Raw genomic sequence first — 26,374 nt, forward strand, 5'->3', positions numbered from 1 at the left:
ACCATACATATATAAGCATATTATATCAACATCAAATCATGGCGAATCACGTACATGCTCATATATCGAAAATAGTTAAACACATAAACGAATTAAAAACTTTTCGCAAGTAGCTCTGATGCCATTGAAGGGTTTTTAGTACATAAACACAACGAAAACGTAAATTTAAATCTTAAAAAAACCGAAACCCTCCGCAGGATCCATGCGAAAAATAATATTTAATTCGTAGTTCAGTATGTTTACCTTAAGAAGCTTTACGTTAATGGAAAGATGGAGGTCTTTAATGGCGATCCAAAAATGATGAACGGAGATCCTTAGCAGCTGCTCCTCAAGTGTGAAGCACTCCACCGGTATCCACCAAGAAAACGATGTAATGAAGGAGGAGGAGATGGAGAGAATTACGATTTTGTAAATCTTTTTGGTCGAGGCAAAAATAAGGTTTTTGATAGTATATTTATAGACAAAATTTTCAGCTGAAAATTTTCCCATAAAATATTATTATTATTAACCCTTTATTATTCTCATTAATAATTAAAACACCTTTTAATTATTAATCCTTTTTCGAAACACTTTAGAAATAATTCTCTCTCTTGATTTAATTTCCAAAAATTAAATTCTTAATTAATAATATTAAGAACCTTTTCTTAATTAATTTATAATCAATTAAATCTCATTTAATCAATTATTAAATTTGCTAATTAATTATTTATTTCATAAATAAATAATTATCAGCCATTATTAATTAATTCCTCCACCATTAAATCATTCTCTTTTATGGTGTGACCCTGTAGGTTCAATATTAAGCCGGTAGTAGAAATAAATAATAATAAAACTATTTTATCATTATTTATATAAATTCTCTAATTCATTAAATATGATTAATTAATTAATCATATTTATTCTACATCGTGAGGGATACTTCTCAGCATATCGCGACTATCCGGATAATACGAATTCACTGCTTAGAATACCAAGAACATATTCAGTGAGTAGTTACCGTACAATTAATTCCTTTTACCCTGCAATGTCACGATTAAATATAAGGCATGGAACTTGTGTCAAGCCTATCTTATTTAATCACTTGCTTTTTCATTCACTATGCTTAGTTATATTTAATGTAAATTAGAAACTCCTTTCTAGTTTCATTCACTCTGGCCAGAGATTCCTGACCTAACATAAGTGGATCAGCATTGAACATTCTCTTCATTCACTGGAAGGGGTAGATCCTTTATTGATCATACACTATCTTCGTGTACAAATTCCTATACCCAGTAGAGCCCTTATAATTGTCCTTTGAGACTAAGAACTAAACCAAAGCATAGTTCAGTGTACACAAGATGACTATGATGACCTCAAGTCTAAGGATACTTGTACAACTATCACTATGTGAACAACTGCTGGCACGTGAGTGAACTCCATCAGTTGTTCAGCTGTGTGAGTCATGTTCAGTGAACTTATTCTATAATAAGCACCTACATACTAGCTATAGTGTCACCACACAAATGTCTATGAGAACATACATCCTTCATAATGAAGAAAGCATTGTATGTACCGATCTTCGCGGATTATTAATTATGAGTTAGTAATCCTACGACCAGGAACTATTTAAGTTTAGAGTTATCATCTTTTAGGTCTCATTATTATGATCTCATCACAATCCATAAAAAGCTTTACTCTAAACTGTGGTATATCTTATTTAAACATTTAAATAGATAGAGCCCGCAATAAAAACAAAACAAGTCTTTTATTAATATCAATGAAATCAAAACAGATTACATAAAAGTTATTCCTAAATCCTCATACATGATTGGACTTAGGATATATCTCTTTCAATCTCCCACTTGTACTAAACCCAATCACTCCGGTATCTAATACCCATCTTGTCTTTATGACGATCAAAGTGACTTTGAGAAAGTGGCTTTTTGAGTGGGTCTGCTACGATGTTATGTGTGTTAACTCTCTCGACGTTGACATCTCCTCTTTCAACAATCTCCCTAATCAGATGAAAGCGCCGCATGACATGTTTGGAATTTTTATGAAACCTAGGTTCCTTGGCTTGTGCTATTGCTGCGTTGTTATCACAATACAACACAATAGGCTCTTCAACGCTAGGAACAACTCCCAACTCAGAAACAAATTTCCTCATCCAAACGGCTTTTTGCAGCCTCACTTGCAGCTATATATTCTGCTTCCGCTGTGGAGTCAGCCGTTGTAGACTGTTTGGAACTCTTCCAACTAATCGCATCACCATTCAGAGTAAACACGTACCCTTACATGGATTTGCTATCACTTTCTGATTGAAAACTAGAGTCAGTATAACCCTCTATTTTCAACTCAGATTCACTACCAAAAACAAGAAAAATGTCATGAGTCTTTCGCAAGTACTTAAGGATGTTTTTCACTGCTTTCCGGTGGTCTTCACCTGGATTGGACTGATATCTGCTCGTCACACTAATTGAATAAGCAATATCAGGCCTTGTACACAACATCGCGTACATGATAGATCCTATTTGTTGGGTCCCAATGTGTTTGTAGAAGGGGGGTTGAATACAAACAGTACCAAATAATCGAATAAAATGCGGAATAAAAAATGTGAAACAAAATTCAAGTTAAATAAAAATATTATTAAACTTGAAATGTGTTACAACAACTGTATCGATTACAAGGTATTAATCTCAAATCAATTATTACAAATCTAGAATAAATTCGACATGAACTTTTTCTATTTTTGCAATAATTAGAATCAAATGCTAAATGCGATTTGAGATTAAGTTCTAGGGATTTTGATCCGCTAGATTGTTACACAAGAACAAGATAAATAATTCTAGTGGTTTGGATTTAACATTAACAAACTAGAAATTGATCTTGAATTTCTGCAGAGAAGATGATTTTATATTTCAAGGCGGCTGCTCTTTTGTTCTTGACTTGTGTGTATGATTAAAATGATATGCTGCTTCTCTGCTTCTATTTAAATCAACAAACGAATAGAATTGACTTGGCATGACAATCCTATAGCTGGCAAGACTTTCGGTGAGACAATTGAATGAACTAGCAAGACAATCTGAATGAACTAGCATGACAATCAGAATGAACTAGCAAGACAATCATCCTCCTAGAGTAACTTTCGGTGTGACAATTGAATATGGCCTAGCATGACAATCGGTATGACAATCCTGATTGTCATGCTAGTTCATTTTCAATTGTCTTGCTGATTTAATGCTTGAATTTAATCCAATTAAGCTTCTGAAAATTCCTAAAATTCCTAGAATTAATTCAGAATTAATTAATCAATTAATTCAATTAATAAATAAATTATTCTTCGCAGATATAATTTATTTTCTTAATTAAATTAGATGACTTAATTAATTAATAGAGAATTAATTCTAGTCTTGAGCAGCAACCATTCTTCTGCAAATCTTCTGAAAATCACTGAAAATTATGAATCAATTCCACCATTTCAACGCTGACACTCGATGTACTGTCTGGTTCATGAGTGACTAACTTCCGTGACGTTTCTTCATGTCTTGACTCTGACACTTTGATTTTCTTCAGATTAAATCCTTGTAATTAATGATACTCTGACGAGATCTCTGTCACTTGATTAAATCCACGATCTTGATTTATATCACTGAGGCATGATCAACTTCTTGAACTTCTTCCAGTGAATTAACTCCTCAAGTCTGTAGATGAACATTGTCTCTGAATCCTTTGACAGATATTACTTTGCGAGATCTCTCTGACGGTCGATCCACTATTTACTTATTACATTCTTATTTGAGTTGAGTTGAATCCTCGAATATACAAATAGGCTATGACATATGACTTACAATCTCCCCCTATTTGTTTGTTAGACAATAACACACAAATACCTAGAGGATAACTCAACTAACAAATAAGAAAAAGATATAAACATACATGCAAAGTAAATAGCAGAAAATTTCTGGATGAGATTTAACATTTTCCAGATTTCAAGTAGATGTTCCTCTAGACTGAACATATCTTCAAGTAGTTTCATCTTCATTTGTACAACCACATTTCCCTGTTGAGAAGCCCATATCTCTTGCTTCTCCCCCTATGAGAATCAACTGATTAAAGAAGATCACCTTCGTTTTACCACCTCTCCCGTACAATAGGATCCGCATATAAAAACCAATGGTACTCCCCTAACAGCTTCTTCCCTTACTAGGAAATCACCTTGTGTTTACCACCTCTCCCGTACAATAGGATCCGTAGTTACAAACAACAATGGTGTGGTGTAGTGTACATGTAGGATCTTTTTCATTTTCCCCTGCTATTTCTCCCCCTTAGTTGAGGAATCCTCCAAACTATTACTTAAGCTTTTATCTCCCCCTTAAAGAAGGAATGTATGCCGTCGTCAGAAGGAGTTCTCATATTTCACTTGGTTGGAAAAGAAATAACAAGTAGTTTCACTTTCTTCCTCACTGTGAGTGTGTGATCCTGTTTAGTGTACCTCACATGTGTTTCACTCTTCTCTCCACTCGTGTTTACACTCATTCTCACAAGTGTATCACTCTTCTCTCATAGCTCCATAATCCAGCTGTACCTGCAAGGAAAATCACCTTAGCCATCCTTTAAGGAGGTCACAGGTGGTGCAATGGGAGTTCACAAATCCCCATCCTTGTTAAACTCGTCAGATGAATCTGAGTCATAATTTACAAGTTGCTAGTTTCCCTTTTAGGGTTCCAGATTTGAATTCTGGGAAGGTAAACAATGATCCAACGAATTTAGCATAAAGATCAAAGTTCCCTTCTAATGTCTGTGAAGACATTTCCTTGTGACTTATCAGGTAATATCTGAATCATTGTCAACAAGTTGCCGATCTGCACCTATGTCAGATCCACTATCCGCAGATGCATCCAGGGGATTTAAGCCTGGGGAGGTAGATACTGACCACTGACATATGGCTTTTGGATCAGTATCCTCTCCTAACACCTGTAAAGGCAATTGGTCCACTAACGAACCTTGAACAATCGAATCTGACCTTAAAATGGTCGAAACTCTTGTTTCCGTCAACTCATCCTTTGTGTGTGTAACCTCTCCTTGTGCATCAAGAATTGATTATGTTTGAAGTGGTGACACTACATCGGATACCTTGGCCGACAGGCAAAATTCAATAGACTCACCCTGTTGAGAGAATGAATCTAGTAACTGTTTTTGTGCCTTTTCAGCCATTACATCTTTTTGAGAAGATGTATGGGGGCTAGCAGTTGTCTCGGTTTAAATACTACTCATCTATGTAGGAGACAGAGCTACTGGGTTGACTACAGAACCTTCCTTATGTGGTGCACTAAGGCACTATCTCCCTCACGCTCATTCATACTACATTTAGTGGTAAGAGAGTGTTGGTTGGTTCTGTTTTTGTGTTTGTCTTTACAGTCTGGGATAGACGTTGTGGGTTTTCAACCTCATGACTGTCAATGAAAGAAAGTCATTGGAGACTGAACCTGTAACACAGAATATATGGTAATAGAGAGAAAATGATTTACAATAGTGATTTCAAAAGATTTTACATGAAATAAGAAATCACTAATGTAGAAAGAAGTTTAATTTTGTTTTTCAATATGAATGAGTTTTTGATAAAACATTGATCACTTAGGGTAAAGTCTAAGTAATTCTCATTCATATCAAAAGCTTACAAATATCTGCAACATAATGTTAACAAGATATCATTGACCGATACTTGTCAAGTACTTTAGATACTAATTGTTATGTTGCATTATCAATATACCACTGCACATATAAAACAATATGTTTGTGCCTAGTGATAAGATAGTTATTAATATGACGACTCTACTAGTTCATATAAAATTACAACTTCTGTTAGAGTGCCATACCATGTTCTTGACGATTGCTTGAGCAGTATACTAGTTCATACCAACCTGAAGTGAGATTGTGAAGAAGAGATTGCATAGTCCAATAGATCTGCAGCTGCAAAGTCCATGAACTGTGGTGCATTGACTTCCTCTTTTGACTCACCAACCAGGAGTACACTTGTACACATCTTACTAGAGTACAATTCCAAGTGTAATGTGCAGCAGGTGCCTGATATGTCGTAATATTCTCAAGTCTCGTCACTGGTGCTATATGTTAGATACTGCTTCCTGATAATAACCTAGCACAATATACAAAATTACAATGATAACATTCCCAGCTTGCAAACAGCCATATCCCTCAGATAAACCTTTGCTGTTATCTCCAAAGGTAACCAGGGGGCCAGCTTTCTCAATCCACATTTGATAGCAGGGCTCTATCTCCGGTCATATGTCTTGATGATCCACTGTCAAGAATCCACACTACCGGTTACACCTGTTTAATGCCCTGCACTTCAAATGGATTAGACCTTCTTCGGAACCCAAACTTGGTTGGGCCCGGCATACTTGTAGAACTGTCCTTTATCAGGCAAAACAACATTTTTAATTTTAATTGTCTCAACTTTCTCAATGACTGAACATTTGACCTTGTAAACAGCCTTAACAAATTTCTGTTTAAGCTTAGGCACAAATGTCTCCTTTCTAGCCTTAGAAGGACTAGCAGTCTTAGACCTATCATGCTTCTTGTTATTCACATGCTGACGAGGAGTAGTCTTATCATTAGACACATGCTTACCATTAAAATAAGCATACATCATATTAAAAGCACAAGACATACAATTAGCAACACCACATGCTTTATGAGAGTGATTAACAACAGGCAATTTATGCATGGTAGACATGGCATTATTGTTATCCAACTCATGTGTGTCTGAGTTAGTCTCAGTTGCTTTCACAACTTTGACTGGAACTTTCGACTCACTTGACTTGGAAACAATCTTCTCATTAGCATGATCTTCAGCACGTATTTCTTCTTGAATAACAGAAGAGGTCGCATCAAATGGTTCAGCAATTGATGCTTTATAGAGGGGTTCATCAACACCCTTAAGCACATGTGGTACTTCCCTCCCTTTAGCACAGACATGAGGAGGGGAGTTTATGCCTAATTCTCCAATAGCAGCATTGTAATCATATCCTATTCCAGATGTTTGATTAACAGCTTGCTTACTGTAGAACTCTTTAGCCTTCGAACAAGAATTGAAGTAGGCTCTAACCTTAGTCTCAAGACCGGTGATCTTGTCTTTGAGAATAGTTTCGAGTTTTCTATAACAGTCAACTCTATTCTCTAGAAAAGATACCTGTTCTTTTAATTTGTCTTGATTAATGTGCACAAGTCTTAATTCATTGACCTCTTTCTCAAGGTCTGTGATCTGTAAACTTAACAGTTCATTATCACGACGTGCACAATCTAAGTTACCTCTTAGATGATAAACCATTTCAGCATCAGAAAGTTTTACCTCTATTCTTGACGATGAAGCTTTTCCATCAATAGCCATAAGAGCAAGATTTCCTTCATCTTCATCTTCACTGTCAGTATCATCCCAGCTTCTTCCCTTTGCCAGATAAGCCCTTTCAGAGTTCTTTCTTACTTGCTTTGGCTTCCTACATTCTGTGGCAAAGTGTCCCAACTCATTGCAGTTATAGCATCTAATGGTGCTTCGATCAACCATCCCTGTTTTGTATCCACCACTGCTGGTGTTAGAGGATGAAGATCCACCTTTCTGGAATTTGTTGTAGTTGGACTTGTACTTAAGCTTGGGATTCCTCTTGAATCTGACATGGGAGAATCTCTTGACAATTTGGGCCATTGACTCGTCTTCCAATTGCTCCAGCTCTTCCAAGGAATAAAAATCATCACTTGATTGATTTGTAGTAGGAGGATCATATTCTGCTACTAACTCATTTTCCTCACCCTTGGAAAACTGTACCATTCTTTCTAACTGTTGAGATTGTTGTTGTTGTTGACCTTCAGCTACAAGTGCATTAGATGTGCTGACCATTCTATCCTTCCCGTAGACTTCCTTCTGTTGAATCTGCTCCAACTCATAAGTTTTTAACACTCCATAGAGCCTGTCCAAAGAAATCTCACTCAGATCTCTAGCTTCTCTAATGGCAGTGATTCTATGTTCAAGATGAGTTGGCAGTGTTAAAAGGAACTTTTTGTTGACTTCCCTGATTGAATATACTTTCCATTGATGTTCAGGTTGTTGATCAACGCATTGTACCTCTCAAACACTTCAGTAATTCCTTCTCCTGGATTTGATTTGAAATGTTCATATTCAGAGGTTAGGATTTCCAACTTGTTCTCCCTAACTTCCTCTGTGCCTTCATTAATCACCTCAATAGTTTCCCACATGTGTTTGGAATTTTTACAGTTCATCACATGTCTGTTCATCAAGGGATCAAGGGAATCAATTAATATTAATTGAAGGCTGGCATCCAAGGAGGCTTCTTCCTTCTCAGCAGGAGTAAAATCTTCAGGCTCTTTTGGATAGGTTCTAGCTTCAGTAGTCACCACACCATCTATTATTACCTCCGGTTCAATAACCATCGGAGTTTTTATACCCTTCTTTAACAAGTTTGAATATTTGGGATTTGCAACTTGTAAGAATAATAGCATCTTCTTCTTCCACATGATATAATTCTCTTTATCAAATTGTGGAATTTTAACGGTTCCAACTTTATGTGAAGTCATTATGAATTTTTGAATAAATAAAAATTCAAGGAGTTGAAAAATCACAAAAGTCTAGGATCTTGATTTGTTCGTTAATCAGAAGGCTCTGATACCAATTGTTGGGTCCCAATGTATTTGTAGAAGGGGGGTTGAATACAAACAGTACCAAATAATCGAATAAAATGCGAAATAAAAAATGTGAAACAAAATTCAAGTTAAATAAAAATATTATTAAACTTGAAATGTGTTACAACAACTGTATCGATTACAAGGTATTAATCTCAAATCAATTATTACAAATCTAGAATAAATTCGACATGAACTTTTTCTATTTTTGCAATAATTAGAATCAAATGCTAAATGCGATTTGAGATTAAGTTCTAGGGATTTTGATCCGCTAGATTGTTACACAAGAACAAGATAAATAATTCTAGTGGTTTGGATTTAACATTAACAAACTAGAAATTGATCTTGAATTTCTGCAGAGAAGATGATTTTATATTTCAAGGCGGCTGCTCTTTTGTTCTTGACTTGTGTGTATGATTAAAATGATATGCTGCTTCTCTGCTTCTATTTAAATCAACAAACGAATAGAATTGACTTGGCATGACAATCCTATAGCTGGCAAGACTTTCGGTGAGACAATTGAATGAACTAGCAAGACAATCTGAATGAACTAGCATGACAATCAGAATGAACTAGCAAGACAATCATCCTCCTAGAGTAACTTTCGGTGTGACAATTGAATATGGCCTAGCATGACAATCGGTATGACAATCCTGATTGTCATGCTAGTTCATTTTCAATTGTCTTGCTGATTTAATGCTTGAATTTAATCCAATTAAGCTTCTGAAAATTCCTAAAATTCCTAGAATTAATTCAGAATTAATTAATCAATTAATTCAATTAATAAATAAATTATTCTTCGCAGATATAATTTATTTTCTTAATTAAATTAGATGACTTAATTAATTAATAGAGAATTAATTCTAGTCTTGAGCAGCAACCATTCTTCTGCAAATCTTCTGAAAATTACTGAAAATTATGAATCAATTCCACCACTTCAACGCTGACACTCGATGTACTGTCTGGTTCATGAGTGACTAACTTCCGTGACGTTTCTTCATGTCTTGACTCTGACACTTTGATTTTCTTCAGATTAAATCCTTGTAATTAATGATACTCTGACGAGATCTCTGTCACTTGATTAAATCCACGATCTTGATTTATATCACTGAGGCATGATCAACTTCTTGAACTTCTTCCAGTGAATTAACTCCTCAAGTCTGTAGATGAACATTGTCTCTGAATCCTTTGACAGATATTACTTTGCGAGATCTCTCTGACGGTCGATCCACTATTTACTTATTACATTCTTATTTGAGTTGAGTTGAATCCTCGAATATACAAATAGGCTATGATATATGACTTACACTATTGCTTAAGCATAAGGAATCTTACTCATACGCTCTCTTTCCTCAGGTGTCTTAGGAGACATTTTTTCGGAAAGGGACACTCCATGGCTCATCGGTATGAGACCTCTTTTGGAGTTTTCCATGCTAAACCTTTTAAGCACTTTTTGGATGTATGTACCCTGGGTAAGACCTATCATTCTTCTAGAATGTAGGATGCTTCTCCCAAGTCCTTCATGGTGAAGTTCTTTGATAGCCATACTTTGACTGATTGTAGCATCGGTATATCATTTCCTATAAGAAGTATGTCATCCACATACAATACAAGAAATGTTACCGCGCTCCCACTAACCTTCTTGTAGACACATGGTTCATCTATATTTTTGATAAAACCAAACTCTTTGATTGTCTCATCAAAACGGATGTTCCATGTATGAGAAGCTTGCCTTAAACCATATATGGTTCGCAGCAGCTTACACACTAGGTTTTCATTTCCCTTGGAAAGAAAACCCTCTGGTTGTGTCATATACACTTCCTCCTCAAGTTCCCCATTGAGGAAGGCCGTTTTCACGTCCATTTTCCAGATCTCATAGTCGTAGTAAGCAGCAATCACAAGCAAAATCCGAATTGATTTTAACAGGGCTACAGGCGAAAAAGTTTCATCAAAGTCAATCCCTTGCCTTTGTTTGAATCCTTTTGCCACGAGCCTGGCCTTATAGATCTCCACCTGGCCATCTGCTCCAATCTTTCTTTTGTATACCCACTTGCACCCAATAGGCTTAACACCTTCAGGCGCCTCAACCAGAGTCCATACTTGGTTGGTATACATAGATTCCATTTTGGATTTCATGGCACTATGCCATTTCTCTAAGTCAAAACTACTCATAGCCTCATTATAGGTCACAGGGTCATCATCATCAATGATTGACAACTCATTGCCATTCTCAATGACAAGGCCATAATACCTCTCAGGTTGGTGAGACACTCTCCCTGTCCTACGAACGGGCTGTTCCACAAAAGGTTGTTCAGTCTGAACAGGTGTTTCCACTTGATCCGTAGTAGTTTATGCTTCTTGAACTTCATCAAGTTCAATTTTGCTCCTACTGTTTCCTTCAAGGATAAACTCCTTTTCCAAGAAGGTAGCATGTCTGGAGACAAACACCCGATGATCGGTGTAAAAGTAATACCCCAAAGTCTCTTTAGGATATCCCACAAAATTACATTTTATGGATCGAGATTCCAGCTTATCTAGGTCAACTTTCTTGACATAAGCTGGACATCCCCAAATCTTAACGTGTTTAAGACTCGGTTTCCTTTCTTTCCATATCTCATATGGTGTTTGAGGAACAGATTTGGAAGGTACCTTATTCAGTAAACATGCTGAGGTTTCCAATGCATAACCCCATAGGAATACTGGAAGATTCGCATAGCTCATCATGGACCGAACCATGTCTAACAAAGTTCGATTTCTCCATTCAGATACCCCATTCAACTGTGGAGTATATGGAGGAGTCCACTGGGAGACTATACCATTTTCTTTGAGATAATCTAGAAAATCTCCATTCAAGTATTCACCACCTCGATCTGATCGAAGAGTTATAATACTATGTTTGGTTTGTTTCTCCATTTCATACTTATATTCTTTGAACTTTTCAAAGGCTTCAGACTTGTGTTTCATCAAATACACATATCCGAATCTAGATCGATCATCTATGAAAGTAATGAAGTATGAAAATCCACCCATGGCTTGCGTAGACATTGGTCCACATACATCTGTGTGTACCAATCCTAGCAAATTTGTAGCCCTCTCTCCATGTCCACTAAATGGAGATTTGGTCATTTTACCCAATAGACAAGACTCGCATGTAGGATAAGATTCAAAATCAAAGGGGTCAAGTAACCCTTCCTTATGCAATGTCCGCAGTCTATTTTCACTAATATGACCTAGCCTACAGTGCCATAAATAGGTCAGATTTTCATCATCTCATTTTCTTTTATTAGTTTGTTCAATCTGAAGTAAATCATGCTCTACGTCACATACATACAGACCATTATTTAAAATGCCACGTCCAAAAAAAACATTATCTCTAAGGATTGAACATTCATTATTCATAATAATAAATGAAAAACCATCCACATCCAACATAGGAATAGAAACAATATTCCTCACAATAGAGGGAACGTAATAACAATTATTCAAAATAATAGTCTTGCCCGTAGGCATATGTAAACTAAATGATCCTACAGATATGGCTGCAACCCTTGCTCCATTGCCCATACGTAGAATCACCTCATCTTTTTCAAGAGTCCTACTTCCCTTTGGTCCTTACAACGAATTGCAAATATGAGAACCACAGGCGGTATCGAATACCCAAGTATAAATTTGACCTAGTGACATATTAACTTCGATCATGAACATGCCTGAATCAGAAGCGGTAGTCTTACTACCCTTCTTCTTCTTCAACTCTAAAAGGTAAACCTTGCAGTTCCTCTTCCAATGCCCCAACTTGTTACAGTTAAAACAAACATCTAAATTAGGATCAGTCAACTTGTGAGCATCTAGTATGCTCCGGAATGATAGTGCAGAAGACATGACGAATATAGTAAATCTGTAAATGATAAACACATAACAACACTTAGCAAATATTCAATTTCATTTCAAAACACTATATGAATCGGGTCTTTATTCATAAGTGTCTCCCACTAGTTGATCTAATTTTTTCAACCCTCTAAGTGAAAATTAAGCATTCATAATGCTAGTGGGAATAGGGATCCTACATTCCATCACACAAACTCGGTTGTGGCACGAAACGTCATGTGATGTTCAATAGGCAGACAACTCTTGTCAATTACATCTTATGTTATTCCCTAATATAAGTTTAGCCTCTTGAATAATTGAGTCACGGCTGTGGCACGACAAACTCAATATTCTAAGTCAAGTCTAACCCAACATTTCGTACAATTGAATCAGTCTCCAACGGCCCATGGCTGTAGCACGTACCGACCTTTAGATTCTAATTCAATGTACACATCTCTATGTAATAGACAAGTATTTCTTATTTCGAAATCAAAGCCCTCGGCTGTAGCACGAAACGACAATGATTCAAAAATAAGAACTACTTTCTACCATATTGGAAGGCTTTGACCGACACAAGCCCGTTGTGTCATTGGCCAATTACTACTTGATATTATTTAATTTTAGAGGGATTATATTACGTTACAATCATAATCATATTATAAAGAGATTCTTCCTTTTAAATTAAATATTTCAAATCAATAATCGATAATCAGATGATTCCCAGATCGGGTGGAGCATTGTCAAGAGGCGTCACTCAATAACCCTTTCTTACAGATAGAAATCTGTTGTTAACAGAATCATCCTTTCTCTCAATATTGAAAATTTATATTCAATTACGTGTTTCATAAACACAAGAATCTTATGATCATATTCATAATATTTATTGTTAAGGCAAGAAACGATTCCTATTCTAGATTTTCTAGAGCACGCCTTATATTGATTTAAGTTCACCTAAATCTATCATCACATGGTAAACATAGGCATATATCTCATATATAAAATTAAATAAACAAGTAAATGTAAAGTGCAATAAAGTAAATGTGTTTGGTTATGGCCCCATCCTATGTGATCTTTATCAAGCTCATGATAAAGATCAAGGTCAATCTAATATGGTGATGGAAATAAATATAACTACTTATTACATAAGTCTTCTTCTTTCTATCACCTCCATTGGATAGCCTTCTTGAGTCTTCAATTACATTACATGATTGAAAGTAAAACTAATCTAATGAACTTACAAGAATAACTCGAGTTACATTCGAGATTTATGATTACAAAGATTGACGACATGCAAGTCGTATTTAAAACCAAAACCATTCACTAAGGTCGAAAGGCCATAACCATCCACCATGCTCATACAACACATAAAAGCATGTTAAAACACATAATATGATCTTAACATATCATATTATCCATGATCTAATCATAAAAAGAAAATATGACAAAAATCAGAAAAATCAGAATCAAATCAGAAAAACAAGAATCACTGTTTACGGGCAGTAAACGACGTGAAACGCCTTACAGACGAGTCGCTGATAGATTTATCTATCAGTTTTGTTCAGACACTCGTTTACCTATGGAATAGGGTATTAGTTTGCGTAAATCGGACACCAGACCCAGATTTCAGCAAATCTGCAGCAGCCAATTCAGAATCCGTATCTAATATGATTCTCATAATTAGAACAAACATAAATCATGTATATATCAGTATATATACAGATTACATAATCATCTTATGATTATACAACTCACATGAATATCATATATTCAAAACCATACATATATAAGCATATTATATCAACATCAAATCATGGCGAATCATGTACATGCTCATATATCGAAAACAGTTAAACACATAAACGAATTAAAAACTTTTCGCAAGTAGCTCTGATGCCATTGAAGGGTTTTTAGCACATAAACGCAACAAAAACGTAAATTTAAATCTTAAAAAAACCGAAACCCTCCGCAGGATCCATGCGAAAAATAATATTTAATTCGTAGTTCAGTATGTTTACCTTAAGAAGCTTTACGTTAATGGAAATATGGAGGTCTTTAATGGCGATCAAAAAACGATGAACGAAGATCCTTAGCAGCTGCTCCTCAAGTGTGAAGCACTCCACCGGTATCCACCAAGAAAACGATGTAATCAAGGAGGAGGAGATGGAGAGAATTAGGGTTTTGTAAATCTTTTTGGTCGAGGCAAAAATAGGGTTTTTAATAGTATATTTATAGACAAAATTTTCAGCTGAAAAATTTCCAATAAAATATTATTATTATTAACCCTTTATTATTCTCATTAATAATTAAAACACCTTTTAATTATTAATCCTTTTTCTAAACACTTTAGAAATAATTCTCTCTCTTGATTTAATTTCCAAAAATTAAATTCTTAATTAATAATATTAAGAACCTTTTCTTAATTAATTTATAATCAATTAAATCTCATTTAATCAATTATTAAATTTGCTAATTAATTATTTATTTCATAAATAAATAATTATCAGCCATTATTAATTAATTCCTCCACCATTAAATCATTCTCTTTTATGGTGTGACCCTATAGGTTCAATATTAAGCCGGTAGTAGAAATAAATAATAATAATACTATTTTATCATTATTTATATAAATTCTCTAATTCATTAAATATGATTAATTAATAATCATATTTATTCTACATCGTGAGGGATACTTCTCAGCATATCGCGACTATCTGGATAATACGAATTCACTGCTTAGAATACCAAGAACATATTCAGTGAGTAGTTACCGTACAATTAATTCCTTTTACCCTGCAATGTCACGATTAAATATAAGGCATGGAACTTGTGTCAAGCCTATCTTATTTAATCACTTGCTTTCCCTTCACTATGCTTAGTTCTATTTAATGTAAATTAGAAACTCCTTTCTAGTTTCATTCACTCCGGCCAGAGATTCCTGAACTAATTTAAGTGGATCAGCATTGAACATTCTCTTTCTTCACTGGAAGGGGTAGGTCCTTTATTGATCATACACTATTTTCGTGTACAAATTCCTATACCCAGTAGAGCCCTTATAATTGTCCCTTGAGACTAAGAACTAAACCAAAGCATAGTTCAGTGTACACAAGATGACTATGATGACCTCAAGTCTAAGGATACTTGTACAACTATCACTATGTGAACAACTGCTGACATGTGAGTGAACTCCATCAGTTGTTCAGCTGTGTGAGTCATGTTCAGTGAACTTATTCTATAATAAGCACCTACATACTAGCTATAGTGTCACCACATAAATGTCTATGCGAACAGACATCCTTCATAATGAAGCAAGCATAGTATGTACCGATCTTTGCGGATTATTAATTACCAGTTAATAATCCTACGACCAGGAACTATTTAAGTTTAGAGTTATCATCTTTTAGGTCTCATTATTATGATCTCATCACAATCCATAAAAAGCTTTACTCTAAATAGTGGTATATCTTATTTAAACATTTAAATAGATAGAGCCCGCAATAAAAACAAAACAAGTCTTTTATTAATATCAATGAAATCAAAACAGATTACATAAAAGTTATTCCTAAATCCTCATACATGATTGAACTTAGGACATATCTCTTTCAATATGTGCCATATATTTTAGCTATTGTATTAATTTTAAACCACTCCAACGTTGGCCACTTGTTAGATAAAATTATAGCTACCAGGAACTTGTTTTCTATATTTATAGATCCTCTTCACATCCTCCATATCATACCACGTCATATCCCGCCCTATTTTTCTTAACAATTTTTTCATCAAAATGTGAAGATGTATTTATGTATTATTATTTTAATTTTAATGTAAGTAAAAATATTCCTAGGTTTGTACGTGTATTTATGTATTATTTTTTTATCTATAGCTAGTTGAAAACTACTATATATTACATAATATTATAATATAAAAATCAATATATATATATATATGTGTGTGTGTGTGTTCATCATTATTATATTATATGTATAGTTGCACTATATATATTTATATTTATAAAATAATAAATATTATGTAATATTAAGTGTAAAAATGTTATTTTATTGTTAACTAAATTTATAAAAATTTTAATATAAAAGATATATTTTAATCATCATATATTTTATTTATATGTATGTAATGCTTGTTAATTATTTATTTATTTATTTTTAAATATGTTATTATATTTTCAATCAATCTTAATAATTTTTTATTTTTATTTAATATTGTTAACTTTAAAAGATTAACATAAATGTAAAAAATTTTAAACAAACATTTAATCTTAATAATTAGAATTAAATATATTTTATTAAATTTTATAATTTTATTTTCACGAATATATATTTTAATTTATTAAAAATAATATTTAAATATAACTAATGATTATAACTAATACCACTTAGTAGCGGATACCAGATTTAATCTATGGTGTGTCAAATATACAAGACATAAACGTAAAAAAGTTGACTCATATATTAATAATGAAAAGTACTTGAAAGTTATTACATACTTACAATTGTTGTCAAGGAGTTTTAATATTCTGATACCTATCTTTAATATCACTCATCTTAACATTCAAAAACAAATCTCTCTCTTGATAAGTAATCAAATAATCGTTCAACATTTGATCTCTCTTGCTATTACGTAGTTTAGCATTTACCTGTGTCATTCCCGAAAATACTCTTTCAACACTTGCAGTTGCAACAGGAAGAATCAACACTAACTTTAAAAGAAAATGCACACTTTCATTAGTCATGGACTTTCCTGTCTCCACAAGTTTTACCGAAAGCTCAGCAAGATTTTTCAAATCCCAAAATCTATCATCTTCTCTAAAAGATCAATAAAATTTTCAAGAGAATGCTCGAAAAATAGCAATTCAGTACTTGAAAACTTATTTGGATAATATTCAGCTAGTCCGGTCAATTTACTTTTATCAAAAGCAGCAAATCGATTTGCAGGATTAAAGCAAGACATACATATTAATAATTCCTTACTAACCTCGGAAAACCTATTTTATAAGCTTAAATATTGACAAGAAAGAGCTGGACAAAGGTCGTTAAAGGCATGTATGATGAAAAAAGTAAGGGGATGAGGTTGAGGAGATGTATGAGTACATATTTCTATATATATTAACATAAAATAAATATCTATTATGATTAGAGCTTTACATAGGTATTCATGGCCAACAAACCAACAACATGTATACTAGGTCAAAGTATACTAAAAATAAAAATGAGGGCATTGGCTATTTTCTCTTATTTTATAAATAAGTGACAATGCATTAATTGATTATAGAGTTTATTATTACAAAATTATTTATTATTTATCATCTATTTCAATGAACTTCGTCACATCCTATCAATGATAATTTATCACATGATTTGATGACATATACCGTATATCACATTAAAACTAATATTTAAATTCATTATATAGATGTACGGATTAAATATTAAAAAAAATCAACTGAAAAAAGTATGTATTAAGTATTTATTTGCACTGTAACCATTCATGCCTCATATTAAGAAATTGTATATACGCATCTCATACTTTAATTATTATATTTTTATGTTTCAGATAAGTTCAAATTCACACATTGATAATAAAATAAGGAATTTTCATGTATATACATACAATACAATTTTTTAATGACATTAAATGTTGTATAACCCATCAATCACATTTTTAACACAAAAACAAATATAATAATTCCTATCATATTTCTAACATACAACCCCAAAAATTAATTTCAACAAATTAGTACTTTATACATTTTTATGTTATGGCGAGGCATCACACTGATTACATTGCATCTAACTAGTGAAGATCCATGATATATTCTTATTTTACTTTTATCGCCTATACCGATTAATACACCATTCGCTTTCTTAAGTGTGTGTAATAATCATGATTTTTGTAATTATATAGATATTTATACTTTTGGCATTTTAATTGTTTGGTTAGATAAGAAAATAATATTTTATTATATAGATTAGTTACAAAATGTGAAAACTTATATTTTTATGTTAAAAATATAAACATGTCTAGTTATCCAAATCATTTAAGTAAGGTTAAAAAAAATCTTTGAATTTATCTGTGCATAATTTTGATTTAATATATATTTCTTTTATGACTAGAATTTAAAAATAGGTGTAGTTATGTTAGGTGCACTTATGTTGTGTGTATATATTAGTACTTGTTATGTGTATTTTACAAACTTAGTTAAACACTACATGTTAACAATATAGATAATATTTGTTTAAATTTGTGAACACGTACCCACTAACCCATTTAATGGGAGTACTAGTTGAACCAACTCGTGTATAAATAGGCTATTAGCATATAATTTATCTTTGTATAAAATCTTCTCTTTTCAGGTATCTATTTCCCATGTTTTTACTTATGTGTTATTTTTGTGAACTTATTTATGACTATTCTAATTCACTTGTTATTAGTTTATTTTATTATTTAGTTTCATGGTTATGTGTATAAACTATTTTACTTAATTTAATCATTTTAGTTTGATTTTGATTATTAATTTTATTTTAGTCAACAATCATCTTGTTTTTAGTAAATATTTAATGCATGAATTAATGTTTTAATTATGTGTTTTGTGTATCCATAATAATTCATGTATTATATGTTAAATATATGTTTGATTTAGATATACATTTAGATTAGTAAACCTAATAAATATATGCTCAAGTTTTAAATTGGTTATACTTATTTTGTATAATGATATTTTCACATGTAAGGTTGTGAAAATTCTATACACCAAAATTGATGTTTTGTCCACTTGCTTAATTCTAAGGATATGTTACATATTTTATTTATTTTGTTATTTTATTTTAAGGATTATATGGATAGTAAATATTGAACGTACATCTATTTTATTCTGAATTTAAATAGTTTACATAGAAATGATTTATTATTATAATATATAATTTATTTAGGTGTTACAGTTTTTTTATTTGTCGGAACACTATTTCAAATTATTATACCATCACTCTGATCATACTCAAAATCCGCTATGTAGGAATACTCTACATAATAATAAAACAATAAATAGCCTAAGAACGCACAGCCCGCATAAAAAGAGATCATAAAGGGGGGCACATGAGCCAGCAAATAAAACCCCACCTATGTCATGAGCAGTAGCCGTCACACTGCGCCCCACTGGACCCAAACGAACACGGCCAGCACACGAGGAACGCAACCCCACATGAAAGCCTGAAAAAAATAAAGCGCCAAAAAATTATCACTGTTAACCGACCACCGAACAAGGAACATAATCCAAACGCCGAGCACACGGCCAACATTTATGAAGAAACATAAATTTACAGCATATATGCACACCAACAAACAACTTACAATTTTCTTGAAGCCAAGGAAAACGGAGAAGACGGGTGGAGAACATCAACAAACAAACTTATATTTTCAAGGCAAAGCCAAAATACATACCAGATGGAGAGACGACAAACCCTCCACCCTCGACAGCATGCCCAAATGGAAAGCAACATTCTTCCAGCGGCTTCTTCCCTTTATCAACATGCGGCTGCTTCGAAGGGAGCCTAGGCCGTAAACGTAAAATATCTTGCAACGGTTACTTTCCTTTCTCAACATGTTGTTTTGCTCGACCCCGAAGAATGGTAACCTTGGAAGGACAAATATTACCCAGGCAAGCCTCCTTCTCCCGATCAAGTGGGGGCTGTTCTGAAAAAAGGCCAACACGAGAAGCTGAAAATTGGCAGGGCTTCTTCCCCACGCCAACGCGCTGTTTCTCAAGAAGAAGCCTGTCACAGAAACCAGAAGGTTTCCCCTTACCCAGATGCCATTTTTCTTGGCCAGGCTTGTCTGCCAATAAGCAGCACAAATTTTTCACAAAGTGAAGAGGTCAAAGGCTCGCACCAAATACAAAAAAGGCCAAGACCCAATAAAATAATACAGAGCAACTATGATTAAGTGAGAGCAGAATAACACACTGACCAGGAGTTTCCTTTCCTTTCTCAACATGTTGTTTTCCTCAACCCCGAGGAACGGTAACCCGGCAGGACAAATATTACCCACACATGACTCATTCCCACGACCTAGGGGGGTTGTTCCGAAGAAAGGGCAACATGAGAACCTGAAAACTTCCGAGGCCGTTTTTCATGGCCAGGTTGGTCTGCCGACAGGGAACACATATTTTTCATAAAGTCAAGAGGTGAAAGGCTCGCACCAAATACAGAGAACAGCCAAGACCTAATAAACAATACAAAGCAACTATGATTGAGTGAGAGCAGAACAACACACTCACCAGGAGTTTCCTTTCCTCCCTCAACATGCTATTTTCCTCGACCCCGAGGAATGGTAACCCCAACCGGACTAATATTACCCACACATGACTCCTTCCCCCGAACAACGGGGGGTTGTTCCGAAAAAAGGGTAGCACGGAAACCTGTAAACTGCCGAGGCTTCCTCCCCACGTCATTGCACACCTTCTTGAAAGGGACGCTTCCCTGGAAAGCAAAAGCATTCCCCTCACCTAGAGACTATTTTTCCTGGCCAGGCTTGTATGTGTATAAACAACACAAATTTCCACAAAGTTAAGAGGTGAAAGCCTAGCACCAAAGACAAAAACCAGCCCAAACACGGGAAAACAATACAGAACAACTATGAATTAGTAACAGGAGAACAACAAACTCACCGGGAGTTTGCTGGGGACACACACAATCACCGGAACTCCTTTTTCTTGACCTGAAATAACCATAAAGGGCATTGGTTGGCAAAAGACAGGGCCATTTTTATCCCCAAGAACATGAAAACAAATAAAAAAACTACGGCTACAAAACAATATATCCAAAACACTAACACAATACCTTTTAAGCCGTGGGGCTCTCCACATATATCCTCCATATGAGCAGCAACAACAACACGAAAGGCACCTACCTACCAACAACCAAGAAAACTAACATACAGAAAATTCACAACAAGAAACAACCAATATTAAGAACCAGTAATGAAGACAACCAACTACCAACCAACAAACAAAATCAACAGCAAGAAAATCCACAGCAAGAAACAATCAAGCTCAGCAAGAAACAACCAAGACCAAGAAGCGTGATTTTTTCCCATAGGTAACTAATTTTTAACTCGGAAACAGAACAACGAAGCAAAAAAATTTAAACCCCTGCACAAAAGAACAAAAATAATGAAATTAACCAGGCACAACACACACAAATCCAAACCGAGACAACCAACTACCAACCAACAACCAACAAAACTAAGAGGTAGAAAAATCACAGCAAGAAACAATCAAGCCCATCAAGAAACAAGCAAGATCAAGGACTTTGATTTTTTTTCCCGCACTGTCCAAAGGGGGGCTGGGGAAGCATCCCAAGGCCTACTTCAAAACACAGGGACACACAACAATGAAGCAACAAAACCTTAACTCACAAATAAAAGAACAAAAAATAACAAAATCAACCAGGCACAACAAACAGAAAGCAAAACACATAGACAAAATAAAGTAGAAACACATACAATCCATATAACTAACCAAGATCAAGCAACAAATCTTTATCACACAAGCAAAAGAACTAAAATAACAAAATCAACCAGGCACAACAAACACAAAGCAAAATATAGAGATAAAATAAAGCAGAAATACAGACAACCCGTATAACTAACCAAGATTAACTAAGAAGAGACACACCAGAGACAAAAATCAACCTGGAACAATACACACAAAGCAAAATACAGAGACAAAATAAACCAGAAACACGGACAACCCATATAACTAACCAAGATTAACTAAGAAGAGACACACCTAGACAAAGAAACAAACGGAAGAGCTACTAAACCAAACACAATGAGGAAAGAAGGGGAAAAGAAACGGGAAAGTATCAAATCAGTCCATCCTCCCAAACGATCCAAGCCGCACACGTGCAGCGCGAAGACACCCTGAGCCCCAGCCACAGAATCCGTCAAACAACCGGACTGTGGAAGAAAAGAAACCGGAACTTTAGCATAGGCAACTGGGATAACAGGGAGGAAAATATCAGCATCAAACAATGGCGGGAAGGAGGGGCAGGGCGCAGGAAAGGAAAGGAGGAAAAGGTAGTAATTTCCGTTAGGAGAGGAGGGCAAAACGGTAAATTCAGTTAAGCAGGTGGTAAATTTTATAAAAATTGGAGGACAACATGGTAATTTGACCCCTATTTTGCCTTCGGGCTTTATATATTATATAGATATAGATATATGGGTCCCCTTCCCCAACCATGGCTGGTTGGAGTTTTTTCAGAGCCAACCCTTACGCAATGGTTCATTGCGGAAGGCTACCCTTCCGCAATGGTTCATTGCGGAAGGGTATTAAATTACCTTTTTATCCTTACTTCCGCTATGATTCATTGCGGAAGGACTGAAAATACCCTTTTGCCCTTAATACTTCCGCAATGATTCATTACGGAAGTCGTGTACAGATATACACTGCTAACCAACTGTTAGCAGTTTTATCAATTAAACAAAATTCTTGAGCATTTTTTGGGCGATTCCGTGCGATCCTAAGGCGATTTCTAAGGCAATTGCAACTGATTATTTTGTGTTCTTCTTCCTTGATTCAAAGGTTCTTTATTCTTCTTCCATTTTTTTCTCTTGTATACGCACAAACACACACGAGATGTATGTATAGTACACACACAAGATGTTCTTGATTATACACACATGATAATCTTGATTATTTGTGTTGATTTTGTTCTTTTTTAGTCGAATTGTATGATGATTTTATTCCTTTTTAGTTCAAATTGTAGCATGATTTAATAATTTTTAGATGGAATTATATGTTCTTCATTTTTTCTGATTAATTAGTTCGAATTAGGGTTAGTATAATTAGGAATTTTTTATTTTTTATTTCGAATTAATTAATTTTTATTTCGAATTTGATGGGTCATTGTTTAAGTGTTAAAATTGATGATTTTTTGCTTAAGTGTTTGTGTAAAGTTGAGATTAAGCCTAGTTTGTTCTTTAGGAAAATAACAGATACCATAATATTCAAAAAGTCCACCAGTTATCAATATTCAAAAAGTCCACCAGTTAGAATGTCAAAACTTTAGTTGGTACTTCTTACATTACTTAATTCAAGATTGTTTTTTTTCTTTTGCTAATTACACAATATGTTTTACTCCTACTATCTTATGTTTTACGTTTACAAATGTAATCTTCTTTGCGCTTGCTTGTATGATTGAACATTCATAAATTCTGTTTGACATCTAATATAGATGAATGAAATACACATATTTCCATACCTGTGGTTTGCGATATACATGGCTGAATGAATATTGTATTATCCTATATTACTTATCTAAATGAATATTGTACTTGTACAAATGCTTCTGAGAAGTGAATTGTGCTCCATCCTCCCCCCATTCGTCATGTAAAGTGATATATTTTAATTTGAAATAAATTAGTTAAGAAATGAATTTAGGTTTAATTTTGAGTTGTGAATTTCATTCGAATAATTAGGTTAATATTTAAAATTAATGATAAATGGTTTGGAATAGTTATGAATAATTATTAGGTTAATTTAAATTAATAATTTCAATTAAGGATATTTCTTAGTATTTAAATATATATTTGTTTAAATACTTGTTTAATTGGGGCTAATGAAAATGACTAAATATGATTAGAATAATTAATTTGAATTTGAAATAAGGATATATTTATAGATATCCTTGTTTACACTTATTTAATTGTAAATTACTTGTTTAATTGTTAATTAATTGTTCATAATCTATCCTTGTTTAATTACTTGTGCAGTTATTTGTTTAGTTGCTTGTTATTCTGCCGTTATTTGTGCATTATAATATCAAACTGAAATAATTCTTGTTTTGAAAATTGCAGATAAAATGAATATGGAATGCGGGCCTATGGATCGATCATTGCTGACCATGCAGGATGATCACATTAGTACTCTTATATGGCATGGGGGTGAGAGGGAGACGCTCGATGTTAGACAGTTGACTGCTAACATGGGTAACTGGGTATTGGATGAGGAGCAGATACATTTGCTTACAGGCTGGGGTTTCGGGGTGTTTGTTAACCCCTTGGTTGTTCCGCAGAATGATATTCGCTTGATCACTGCACTGGTGGAGAGGTGGAGGCCAGAGACTAACTCATTTCACTTCACATTCGGTGAGATGACCATTACATTGGAGGATGTTTACATGATCTTGGATATGTTTGCAAAGCATCCCGAAATGTTCAAATTTTTTACATTCACAATTAATATTTCCTTCCAAAGAAACCATTACCCGATACCTTCTTCTAAGATTCTCCGGCACATTATACTTCTCAACTAAATACAACTTCCACATGTAATTGGAACCATCTTTGCAACTATTTACCACATAAGATGTGCTTTTTCTAAGCTCATTTTGAAATTGCCTAAACATTTCTTTTGTGTAAATAGAAGAAGCATGATTTTCCAAGGGGGAATTAAATATCAATCTCCTTTCCTTATACTCGGTCTCGTAGTCGGCTTTAACCTCATTAAGAATTTGTGTTTCCAAAGCCTTTTGTGAATTCTCAATGAATTCTTTCAACCCGGTTGAAGCTTTCACATACTCGTCAAAAAATGAATTCATGGACTCGCTTCTTGAGGTGGTGGTCATACCGGCGGAGAAATGTTGTTTTGTGTAAGCACGAATCCATTTATCTTTTATGGCATACATATCGTTTAGCCAAACATGATCCTCGAGTCCATACTTATCAACCAAAACCTCCCACTTACCAACAAATTCCGTGGGTGACAACGACTTGTACAAATAATCATTAAAATCTCCTTTAAATTCCGGATATTGTGTGTACAAAGCCGACAATTTTTCGGGAAATTTATTACTTATGTGCCACGAACATAATATGTGCTTGGTATCCGGCAAAATCTCGGCAATAGCATTTCCCAATGCTATATCTTGATCCGTAATAATAGTGAGGGGAGGTTTATTTCCGACGGCTTCCAACCATGTCTTCAAAACCCATTTATATGAAATCTCCGTCTCATCCCGCATGAGTGCAAACCCGAACAAGATATTTTGGTAATGGTGATTGACCCCAGTTATTGGTATAAACGGCATACAATACCTATTGGTCCTATACGTGGAGTCAAATGAAACAACATCACCAAAATTCGTGTATGCGTTCAATGATCGATGATCAACCCAAACCAAACCTCTAACTCTATTTTCTTCATCCAAATCAACTCGATAGAAAAAGTTTCCAAAACTTTTTTCTTTCAATTGTCGTAGCAATGCCATCCCACTCCCCGCATCACCGGAATCGAACACCCGTCGTCGAATATCACGAATTACGTTACGAACATCTTGATTAGAAAATCCAAGTTTTTCCACACCACCCCATGTTTCACCAAGAAATCTCATCGCTTTAGCGGTTTCAATGCCCGATTTATCAAATAACTCAAGCAATGCTCGGGTAACCGGATCTATATTTTTGGACCTTTGCATGAATTGTACTTTATCCGAGGTTACCATATCATGATCATGCTCTAATTTAACCAAAGTTACTTCTCATTTATCATTTTTAACTCTATGAGTGACACACATTCGAGCACTACAATTTGTTCTCTGAATTACATCTCTAATCCTTCTTTTTTCCTTTCTTTCATCATCAACATCCAATTTCGTACTAGAACCTAGTCTTCCACCCTTACGACAAATATACAAACGAGAGGAGATACCATTACCCCGTGAATGTCTATGAGTACTCCTAATAATAATCTCAAATCCAACACTTCTACCATAATCTCTATAAAAATTTTCGGCTTCATCCAAAGTGT

The 26,374-nt window shown here is 34.4% G+C and overlaps 1 protein-coding gene across 1 annotated transcript; it reads right to left on the minus strand.

Moving 5' to 3' along the window:
• Positions 1-24,695: 24,695 nt before the first annotated feature.
• LOC141673599 (protein FAR1-RELATED SEQUENCE 5-like) lies at positions 24,696-26,069 on the minus strand. Its single transcript, XM_074480351.1, has one exon. The coding sequence runs from the start codon at positions 26,067-26,069 to the stop codon at positions 24,696-24,698; it is 1,374 nt and encodes a 457-aa protein (XP_074336452.1).
• Between the last annotated feature and the right edge of the window lie 305 nt (positions 26,070-26,374).

The sequence above is a fragment of the Apium graveolens genome, chromosome 7, assembly GCF_009905375.1.
Source record: "Apium graveolens cultivar Ventura chromosome 7, ASM990537v1, whole genome shotgun sequence".
In the NCBI taxonomy this organism is placed as follows: domain Eukaryota; kingdom Viridiplantae; phylum Streptophyta; class Magnoliopsida; order Apiales; family Apiaceae; genus Apium; species Apium graveolens.